This window comes from Rhineura floridana, chromosome 4, assembly GCF_030035675.1.
Source record: "Rhineura floridana isolate rRhiFlo1 chromosome 4, rRhiFlo1.hap2, whole genome shotgun sequence".
NCBI lineage: Eukaryota > Metazoa > Chordata > Lepidosauria > Squamata > Rhineuridae > Rhineura > Rhineura floridana.
In genome coordinates this window covers 149,693,966-149,705,924 of record NC_084483.1, presented here as the reverse complement: position 1 = coordinate 149,705,924, position 11,959 = coordinate 149,693,966, and the positions used below count along the sequence as shown (strand labels likewise).

The following is an 11,959-nucleotide window of genomic DNA, read 5'->3' as shown; positions in this document are numbered from 1 at the left end:
ACTTTGATAAACATGGGGTAAGCTTCAGAAGAATGCACAGCTTCACAATGTGTGGAAGTTGTATGGATCTACTCAATATTTTGATAATGTGAATTGCCCTCAGAGGCTCAGGCTTTAACAACCACATCAACTGTGCCTTTAGTTTTCGATCCAATAACCATTTCCTGCTCTTTGTGTATTTTCAGATTTACAACTGCAGTTACAGGTGGATCTAGTTTGTATGGACTTGTGCCCAATATTTATAGAATGTTTAACATCTATCAATGGTACAGTTGATTTTTTTCCCATTAGCCTTGGGCTAACGTAAAATTCTGGTTACTGTATTTCAGCAGCATATGCACACCTATTTCTGCAGTGTGAGATAGGCAAAAAACCTTGCAGTTTAAGAACGTACCTATAGCCCACAGATCTTTCTATCAAACTTTAATAGTGAATGCACCAGGGGGAGCAGGAGACCTGACCTCCTCTCTGAGATATTGTACTGCCCTACATATTTGTCAAAATGCAAACACAATTGGAGTTGGTCTTTCACAGTCCAATCCACTTGCTGTGTAGCTTGGAAGAATTTGGTAACATGTGCCTCTGAGCATATGGTGAGTGGTGGCAACATCTGCCATCTCCAAAGATGGAGAATTATATTTTTGTACGTTTGTTAGTGTTCTTACTTTGCTTCTTTCCTGTGTCACTAATGTTTCTACAGAGAATCTAATCTAGATAATTTTATTTCCCTCATGGACTGCGAAAAAGACAAATAATTGGGTGTTAGAACAAATTAAACCAGAACTATCACTAGAAGCTAAAATGATGAAACTGAGGTTATCATACTTTGGACACATAATGAGAAGACATGATTCATTAGAAAAGATAATAATGCTGGGGAAAACAGAAGGGAGTAGAAAAAGAGGAAGGCCAAAGAAGAGATGGATTGATTTCATAAAGGAAGCCACAGACCTGAACTTACAAGACATGAACAGGGTGTTCACGACAGATGCTCTTGGAGGTCGCTGATTCATAGGGTCACCATAAGTCATAGTCGACTTGGAGGCACATAACAACAACAACAAATTCATCCTAGAAATCTGTGTCAAATTTATTTTTATTAATTTCAAAGCCCTTTTATTGGTCAGTGTCATATGATGGTGAAGACAGCCTTTTGTGTTTCAAATGGGACGTTATGTTCTATTTCTATTTTGGGTGCATTAACAGTTGAATCCGAAACCACAGTTTGATGTAAAATCAGACTGATTACAATATGCTGCTACTTCAGCAATGACTCTAGCTGTTGGAAAAAACAGGAGTCATGTTTTCAGCCTGCTGTGTTTAAACCACTTCATTTAAGGCAAGGTGGGCATGGTCAATTAAAAACATAGAGCACACCTAGAATTTTGCTAGCATATATTTCACCTCCCACTGTTTTATCTTGTACAAACTGAGACACTCCTGATGTCAACTGGAGACTATTCTGCAGAATAGTCAGTGCCATTATTCCACAATTATTTTTGGAGTTTTTTTAGTGTAAATTTTGCAAAGTGTTGCTGTACTTTACATATTCACAGAAATAGACACAAAATAAAATGATTTCCTATAGGAAACCTCACTAAAATTGCAAAGCAAACCAGACATATTTAAAGTGACCATCTGAACTATGTCAACTGTCTTAATAATGTTGCTTCCTCCCCGCTAAAACAAGATCAGCACAGCACATGTCTTCTTTCCATTATTTGGGCTGGTTGCAAGTGTTGCCACTAATCACCATATGTTCAGAGGCACATGTTACCAAAGTCATCCAAGCTACACAGCAAGTGGATTGGACTGTGAAAGACCAATCCAAATTGTGTTTGCATTTTGGCAGTACAATAGGAGCTCAAGTCTTCTGCTCCCCTGGTGCATTCACTATAGCTGCCCAATTTCCCTGCTTTTTAAAGTCTGATAGAAAGATCTGCGGGCTATAGGTACGTTCTTAAACCGCAAGGTTTTTTGCCTATTAGTGAACTTCTCTGCTCTTTAATATGGGAGGTAAGAAATGGGATCTTGTGCAAGTTTGCTGAGAATGGATTGATCATTTACATGCTTACTGAATTCAGTGGGATTGACTCCCCTGCAATCATGCTTAGGATAGGTGAAACTGACCACAGGGGATGGGGAGGGGATGAGGAGGGAGGGGAGGAAGGGCAGAGGGGAGGGGGATAGGAGCAGGCAGGAAGGGAGAAGGACAGGTTTGATCATTTGGACGTTTATTGAGTTCAGTGGGATTTACTCCCATGCAATCATGCTTAGGATAGGTAAAACTGACCGGGGGGAGGAAGGGAGGGCTGGAGTGGGCAGGGGAGGAGGAAGAAGGAAAGAGAAAGGGAGAGGAGAGGGGAAGGAAGGAAAAGGCAGGTGTGATCATTTGCATGCTTATTGAGTTCAATGGAATCTACTCCTATGCAATCATGGTTAGGATAGGTAAAACTGACCATGGGGGAGGAGGAGGGGGATGGGGAAGGAGAGGATTGGAGGGGGCAAAAGAAGGGGGAGGGAAGGGCAGGTTTGCATGCTTATAGAGTTCAATGGTATTTACCCCTGTGCAATCATGCTTAAGATAGGTAAAACTGATCATGAGGAGGAGGAAGGGGAGGGGGAGGAAGGGCAAAGGAAGGGGGACAGAAGGGGCAAGAGGGAGGGGATAGGAGGGAGAAGAAGGGAGAGTGGGTTTGATCATTTGCATACTTTGAGTTCATTTGGATTTATTTCTGTGCAATCATGTTTGAAAATGGAAATGTACTGCCTTCAAGTCGATCCTGACTTATGGCGAGCCTACGAATAGGGTTTTCATGGTAAATGGTATTCAGAGGTGGTTTTACCATAGCCTTCCACTGAGGCTGAGAAGCAGTGACTGGCCCAAGGTCACCCAGTGAGCTTCATGGCTGTGTGGGGATTCGAACCCTAGTCTCCCAGGTTGTAGTCCAACAATGACCCGGGGGAGGGGCAGGGAGGGGAGGAGGAGGGGAGGAGATTGGGTGGGTGGGCACTGGGCAGAGGGGAAAACATTGTGAACAGTGTCATTGCTTTTCAGCATTTCCCCCAACTTTTTATTCTACAGCAGGCACATGTAGCCTCCCATCCAAATTTAAACTGAAGCTGTCCCTGGCCACATCCACACCAGGCCTTTATTTCACTTTGGACAGTCATGGCTTCTCTCAAAGAATCCTGGGAAGTGTAGTTAGTGAAGGGTGCTCAGAATTGCTAGGAGATGCCCTGTTCCCCTCACAGACCTTCAATCAGAGTGGCTGACTGTTAAACCAATCTGGCCACTGGAGCTCTCTCAGTGGAATAGGAGTCTCCTCTCAGCACCCTTCACAAACTACACTTCCCAGGATTCTTTGGGGGAAGCCATGATTGTCTCAAGTGAAATAAAGGTCTGGTGTGGATGTGGCCCCCTGATTAGCCAAGCCAAGCAGCTGTGAGTCTGGCTTTTAGAACACTGACAGTTGGTTCTTACTGAGCATGCCCGACACTATCATTCAGTTCAATGCCAAATTTCTTAAATTAATTAAAAATCAGCCAGGCATTTTTTTAACTTTTAAACTGCAGAAGATGAAGGTCAGGGTATGGGGCAAGGTCAATAATAGGATTACAGTGAACATGGCTGATTTTTAATGAATTTCAACAGATTATGAGAACTCTGACAGAAAAAAGTCCAAAAGGACTCGGGTTTTTTTCTGTCATTTTGGAATTTGAACTCTGTGTTCTCTCTGACTGTTTTGTGTATTGCCATGAAAATTTAGAGGGTTGTTAAGGAAGCGTTTCTGAGTTTAGGATTATAAGTTTTGTAAGGTTTTGTTTTGAAATGAGCTTATGGGAAGCATCAGAATGGCATGGGGGATTTTCAATTTAAAATTGTGGAATGTGAAAAATCCACACTGGCTATTGTATATAGCCACTCTTGTGGCTGTATAATTTATTTAGCACATAAATATATATTAAGCATTTTGCTAGTCTGAGCTTGTTCTGCTTTAACAGTCATATTCCCACTGCATGCACAATCTTATTTCCATGTGTTCAACCATGATCTATCATGATCCATGAGCTGACTTTAAGAAGCAGTCTTGCTGATGCCAATGGGACTACTCTGGAGTTAGTTAGTACTTCAAGGATGGCTGCCTTCAACAAGTGCTTCACCATACCTTCACCCTCTGTAACTACTTTCATGCTATATGCTTATGTTGGCTAAGGAAACATCCCAGTTTTGTGCCCCTTTTCTTGCTCTGTGTTGTGTCTGATTTAAAATCCTTCTGAGAATTAACCATTTGTTTTTGGTGCCTGCTTTGGAGATTTCAGCAATGGTGGCTTCCTCCACGCAGTCATAACTATAAATATTGCTGCACAGAATTTTAAAGGTACTTGTCACTCTGGTATCTGGGGGCTTTTGACATAACTTAAACTGACAGACAGACATTTCCACAAACTTAGAGAAAGTCATTCTGTAGGTGAAATGCCTTCCATACTAGAAAGCTCATGCTTAGCAGACAGAAGAGATAGCATGCAGAATGAATAGTAGTGGATGAAATAATATTTTATAGAAAAATATACTCTCTGTTCATAAGCCTTTAATTTTATGAATGATTTCATACCCATTTGTGTTGCTTTTGAATTCATTTCTTTTCCTAGCTTTTGTTTCTTTTACCATGCATTTATTCTATTATTTCCTAAAAATCAGGCTGGGTTACACAAGGCAAATATAAAATGGATCAAATCACTCAGGTGTAAGAGCACTGCTCTGAATGGAATTGTTCTTCATTTATGTCGTGGCAACAATAGAAGTTATGCCAAGAAAGGAATGTTTTGTATCTGCTGAAAAGCTCTAAAAGGTAAAATCATAAAATACTTCTCCAGAAAGGATGAACTGGCTATACAAACATTTTTGCAGCCACTTTTCCAGAAATTGAGCAGCTTTAAGTTCATTTTTTTATTTTTTAAAAATGGATGAAAACTTGACACCCACACTACCAAAATAAAGATTTTTAAAAGATTATATATCTGAAGGATGGCACATCAGGGCTGATTGAAGGAAAACAGTTGAAAGGGGAAATGAGGAATTCTAAAGAGAACCAAAAATATTCCTGCAAATAAAGAAATGCAGGTGAAAACTAAAGCAAAAACAGTAATGGAATTTACTGGATGACCTGATTAAAGAGTCCAACTGACTCCAATTCAAATGGTGGAAGGTTGGCCTGCTTATACCATCATAATTTAAAATAAATTTTTAGTTGCACCAAACCAGCATCTCATCACATGGACTGTCTTCAAGTTGATCCTGACTTATGGTGACCCTATGAATAGGGTTTTCATGGCATTGCCTTCCTCTGAGAGGCACTGACTGGCCCAAGGTCACCCAGTGAGCTTCATGGCTCTGTGGGGATTCGAACTCTGGTCTCTCAGGTCCTAGTCCACCACTCTAACCACTACAACATACTATCATCCTATACCACACTTTTTAGGGTTATTTGCACTGGAATTGCAGGCAGATACTTATGAGTAGATATGAATAGGCTTATGCTGTGTATATATATATATATCTTCTGTGGAGTTCAATGGAACAGTGAGTTCAGTTCATTGAGTTCAAAGAGAACTTATTCCCAGGTAAGTGTGCATAGGACTACAGATTTAGGATGCAATCCTGAAACTATTCCTCCCCCCCCCAATTTTTTTTTAAAATAAATTTTATACTGAGTATTACATATACAGAAAGAAGAAACTAACCATAAAACCCATCCCTCCCACAAAAAATGGTTTTAATGATAACTGGGAGTAGTTCACATTGAACTCAAAGGGACTTGTGTTGTTAAAGTCTAAGAGGAGGATGCCAGACCCTTGCTAATCTACAATTCATTTGCACACAACAAATAGCAAGGTCCAACATCCTGACTTTAATAGGAATCTTCTACAACTTTAGTCTAGCACCAAGCTTGCCACTGTTGCCTTTATATCATTTGCCTCTTCACAAGCCCAATCCTAAATCTCACTTAAGTCAGAGGGCATAGGTCCTAAGTATATTTTCAAAATATTTTTGAAAAGGTATTTAAGCTACAAATTAGGAAATGGTTTTATACCAAGGCAGACCAATTAGTCCATCTAGCTCAGTACTGTCTATGCTGACTAGTGGCAGCTCTCCAGAGTTTCAAGCTCTCTGGATATGCTGGGAGTTGAACCTGGGACCTTTTGCACATAAAGCATGTGCTCTACTACTAAGCTACAACCCTTCCCCATAATGTTTAGTGTTATCCAGTTTATGTCAATAGTAGGGATGGGATCCATTGGCTGGCACCACTTCGAAAGCATTCCATCGACCTACCAGGCAGTATCAATTAGAGTTCATTCTTTGTCTGCTCTATTGCTTTTAGCTATCCATTTTCCCCTCCCTCCAAAAGTATTGATATCAAAACTGATATTTTCTTTCAAAATGTTGATATTTCTTTTGAAAGAAAATATCAATATTTTGAATGGAAACATCAATATTTTGAAAGAATATTTTCCAAGGGGGAGGAAGCCAGCCCAGTCTGCCCACCTTAATTAAGGATTCTGGGCTTGCTGGGGAGGAAGTATGTGTGGGAGCACTGAAAGCTGCTTTCCTCCTCTCCTTTCCTTTCCAAAAGAAAAACAGCTGGTCTCTGCTTGTTAATATGAAAACTGACCAGCCTCAATCTCAGCGGAGGAGGAGACGGTGGCAAAGCCACTTTCCTTTCCTTTATCAATATTTTCTTTCAAATTATCAATATAAATTATCATATGGACATAATCCTGACTAGTTTCAGCAGCCAGTAACTGCACTCATTAGTAACTGTGTCTCTGAGCAGTAATGATAGCCTACAAGCATAGCAGAAGGTGGTTCCAGTAGAAAACCTCTGTTATCTCTGCAGCTCTTAAATTGCTTGCTTGGCTCCTTGGAGAATGAATGAAGGATGGGTAGGATCAGGTCCCTCACTTCTGCCTCAATTTCTTGAACAAGGTGAAGAAGTGGTTAAATCAATGAAGCCTCTAAAGAACTCTGTTACTCATATCCTTTATATAATACTAATTCAAATGCTCTTCATCTGCTGCAGGAGTGGTACCTTTTCCCTATTATGAACATACATTTATACAAAAGCATTGTTTATGACTATGCAGACTTCCAAATAGATGGAACTGCAAAGATGTCAGCAGATTTCATCTGATTGCTTGTGCATTAATATTTTGTCCTTATTTGCCACTGTTTTGATTGTTGCTGTTTTAGTGTTTTTATTGCTTTTATTGGTAGGCCAGAGTAGGCAGAAAAGCTATTCATTCATTCATTCATTCATTCATTCATTCAATCAATCAGAAGCTATGTTTTGGGAATCAATTTGCTGACTGCTTTTACCTGCTTTATTTGCAAGTATGAGGATTCAGGACTGTCATCTAATTATTAAGATGGAAAAACTATATTCTCTCAATGCTGGATACAGCCTTCTCCTGTCAAAATATTGCTTACTGAAATAGGGATGGGGAGATGCATTCTGCAAATATTTCGGCCATCTGTGAAAAAGGTGAACAGATGTAAAACTCTTTACATTTGGACAACATCCTGCTCCACCTTCCCCCATTCAGGGAGAAGGAAAAAGGAAGGCTTTAATTGCCCTTAGTGGCATAATCACATAGCCAAATCTGACTGGCTATGTGGTGCCATGATGAAATCATGTTCACTGTCTGATCCCTAACCAGCTGGGATCACACAGTGAAGAAACCCTTTCAAAGGGGTTGGACTTGATGGCCTTATAGGCCCCTTCTAACTCTACTGTTCTATGATTCTGTGATTCTATGAATTAGTGGCAGTGAAAAGGAAACAATGCTATAAACAAAAGCAATACCATGCAAAGTAGGAGTTTACTGCAGCTGTTTCCACCTTTCCCCTCAAAGCAGAAACTTTCACATCAAATATCAAACCTCATAAACATTTGGCACAGTACTACACCAGAATGGACTTTAAATGAGCTCTGATTTCTCATTGGAATGCTGAAGCACTTATATATAATTCAAGTATATATAACTGGGGCTGACCTTTGTAATTCTGTGCAATGACTCCATAAGATGAATCTTCAGAGGGTATGAACCCTTTCCCTTCAGGGCACAGTTCAGTAAACTCAGCTAGCAGGAAGAGAAACCAAGAATCCAATGGGAAATTTAGTCATGCATCACAGAGTGAAACACAACTGGCATATCTTAAAACAGCACTCCCCTAAAACTCGTAATTTCTCATTTTATAGTATTTCTTTCTAAGATACATCTCTGTATAAATGAGACAATTAAATTCAGCAGCGCTGTAGCTCGTAAGACTATGAGTGTATCAATTTCTGATGAGCAACTATATAAATGTTCTTTTTAAAAGATGCACACAGAGTTTTGACTTTTCACAGTCAGTATGTGGGCAACTGTTCAAGGTACAACCACCTTACTTTGGAGTAGTCTCATTAAAAGTCAATGGGAATTATTTATGCATAACATTATGTCAGCTTGCCATCCCAACTCAAAACAAATCTAAATATAAGCTGGATGACAAGATTCAAACCACTGAGGGAATGGCATAAATTTTCTGGGAGATAGATACTAAATGTCAAATTAAACAAATGTTACAATTTTAACCAATGTGATTTTTTCCTTTCAGTTAGCTTTTTCCTGTTAAACCAAATTCAGCACCCAGGTAAAAAAGAAACTTGATCTGAACAACTGGCAGTTTTTCAAAGTATGATGTAGGGATGGAAAGATCTGTCAATTTTGGTTCTCACAGTTTTTTGTTTTTCCAATCTAAAACACAGTTTTCCACATTTCTGCAGCAATTTCCATTTTTAAAAAACAATCCTCATGAAAATTCTCCAGCATTATAGTTGAATTTCTCCTAATAAACACATTTTTGCAAGCAATTTCATGTAATGCTTTTTTGTATCTTATTTTCATTCATATATTAATTTTTATGCACACATCCCCCTAACACAAGCATTTTTGTAAACATTGTTTGGTGGGTGAATTGCATTGCAAAATTTGAGTAAGTCCAAATTTCAATGGATGGCTGTGTTTCGATTCTCATATTGTTTCAGAAAATGTGAATTTGATAGTTTGGGCTTGAAATGCAAACTAAATCTAATTTCTTGCCCATCCCAAACTGATGTAACTCAGTTGGAAATGGGAAAAAAGTCTGAGACCAGACATTGGGCTTCGCCTTCTCACATACAATCCTGTCTTTTGTCCATGTGAGCAGGTCCAACCATCTTAAGCTAGGCATTCACATGGACAAATGAAATGTGAAATCCTTGTGTGAGAATTAATATGGCTTGCAACAATTCTTGTGATTCCATTGGCTACAAAGTGGTGTCCCAAACAGACAGAGACATAATAAAAATATAATTATATAGTATCTAAGGAACTTCACGCATATCTCAAATAGAAATTCTGATTATTGAGGTCCAGATAAAGTAAGTGATCACTACAGCAAATAAATATAATAGGAAACATCAATCCCATGTGTAATACAAAACAACTGATGGAGCCAGTGTAGATATAGTATTTCATGCCAACTGAAGTCTTGCATTTATTTACTTGAGAGAAAGTCCCACTGAAAAAAGTGGGACTTACTTCTGAGTAAACAGACAGGTAAAAGCAACTGATTCACATTATGGTGTTATCACTAACAACCACCAGTGAATGTAAAATGATCACTTACCACTTTCAAGCACGGGACACGGGAATATTTCACAGTTATCACCCCAGCCAGCACCCAAAGTACAGCAGCATTCTTGTTTTGTGACATTGGACGTTAGCACATTATCACAAAAATTTGCATCATTTAGATTGTAGTAACATTCCTTCTTTTCATCTGCCACTTCTTTGGTATCTGCTGGTAAATCTTAAAAAAAAGAGTTAAAGATACAACATCACACATCAAAAATAACAACATATACAGAAATAAATAATATAATCTTGCATATTTTCTAATATTTGGCTATTGAAGTGGTTTCCATGGGCCACTGCAGATTTAACACTAAGCTATCTCTTAACCACGATTAAGAGATCAGAACCAGGCTGTGAGATTGCACATTCTCAGTCCCTCCCTTTCACCTGTGTGAATTTCCTCTGTCAGCCTTAATTGTGGTTACATTAGTCACAGTTAACAGATACTAACCAGGTTCTCTCTTCATCAGGATTTGCAAACTGACTTTATCACCTCCTTTCAAATCCTGATTATAAGAGGAAGCCTTGGTTAGAGATGAAATGGAAATGGACTGCCTTCAAGTCGATCCTGACTTATGGCTACCCTATGAATAGGGATTTCATGGTAAGCGGTATTCAGAGGCGGTTTACCGTTGCTTCCCTCTGAGGCTAGTCCTCCCCAGCTGCACAAGCCAGCCCCTTCCTTGTCTGCAGCTGCCAGCTGGGGGCAACTGGGCTCCTTGGGACTATGCAGCTTGCCCACGGCTGCACAAGTGGCAGGACATGTAACCCCTGAGCCACTCACTGTGGGGATGATCTTTAGCTGGCCCTTTACGCCCAGGAGACACAGACTCTGGACTCCTAGCCAGGCTCTCCTCCCCACTGTGCTATACCAGTTAGGGATAGCTGTGTGTAATGTTGCTCCTGATATAACTTTGCAGTGGAGAAGACAGTTGAGGGGAGGGTTGGAGGGTGTGATCTCATAGTTTAACCATAAACTAAGGCCCAATTCCTTAACCATGGTTAAGAAACAGGAACGTTATATGTGTACAAATCCTATGCCTGTAATTTTACCAAGTTTTTATATACAGTTGTTTTTACAATACCCATAAGAATCAGAACATGCAATTTGTAATTACTGTTTATATCTTCAAAACTGCATCCTCATATTCATATATTCTGGCTTCATAAGTGAGCATGACAGTATTCTGCTCCCATCCCCTTTCAACTTCACTATGGCCTGATCCAGATGCAGTTCTCTGAGGATCAGGTATATGCTATGGGCGTGCATACTGGCTCCTCCTCTTCCATACTTCCTGGTTTTCTCTAAATAATAGTTTGTCATGATGACTAAACTGACACTATGGTTAATGCTGCATCTAAACCAAGGTTTATAAAACCATTTCAAACCATCAGTTTTCAAATAATGAAGCCCATAACATAAGCCCATAGCATATTCCTGATTCTCCATAGCATAATTTGGTGGATCAAGTTCATAACATCTGGACCAGGCCTATATCTGAGCAATGTAACTACGTATTTTTACATATGCATAGAGTATTTAAAGATTTTCACAAACCTAACTGCTAATTGTTGCATTTCATTTAGATGTTCAACAAGTCATATGGGAACCAGTGTCTTAACATTTCTGGTTCTAAACCTTTTATGCAAAACATTCTGCATGGCAACAAAAGTCCAGAATAATAATACAACATTATTTAGTAGCAGCAAATTCTTAATTTTATTACATTAAATGTAGTTTATGAAAATTACTATTGTTTTACCTGCTGTGATTATATAGATAGAAAAATATCACAGAGCTATGTCCTCAAACACCTCTAATAATTTCAATGAGATTCAATGCAAGAAAAAATCCTGGATTTTCATGCCCCAAATCCGTATATGCTAGTATAATATGTTACTGACACACTATCCCAGAGAAGAAAAGATACAATAGATAAGGTTACACCATTTTAACCTATGTTGGTAAGTGCCTATACAATAGCAGTGGGCAACCTGTGTCCTTCAGACTAATTATATGTGATCCTTGGCCTCTCAAAAGCTCTTTGAAACTGATCTGTTCAGACTTCTGACAAGAGTGATCTGCTTCCAGCTTGGCAGCCTCCTGGGTATGGAGGGGGGGGGAAAGGGGGTGTCAGAAAAGAGAGAGAAAATGGAATGATAGAAATAGAAAAAGGGGAGCACTCCCCACGTACTCTTGATTTTGGCCCTGCTGTTGTTGACATATGGTTCCCAA

General features: G+C 39.4%; 1 protein-coding gene across 1 annotated transcript in view; it reads right to left on the bottom strand.

Annotated features, from left to right (window-relative positions):
• The window catches only part of LTBP1 (latent transforming growth factor beta binding protein 1), a 366,037-nt gene that overhangs the window by 53,806 nt on the left and 300,272 nt on the right, over nt 1-11,959 (bottom strand). Inside the window, exons 26-27 of the mRNA XM_061626114.1 lie at nt 9,716-9,898; nt 8,059-8,145 (exon numbers count right to left, since the gene is read on the bottom strand). Of these exons, the coding sequence (XP_061482098.1) occupies nt 8,059-8,145; nt 9,716-9,898 (270 nt within the window). The remainder of the gene's footprint in view (nt 1-8,058; nt 8,146-9,715; nt 9,899-11,959) is intronic.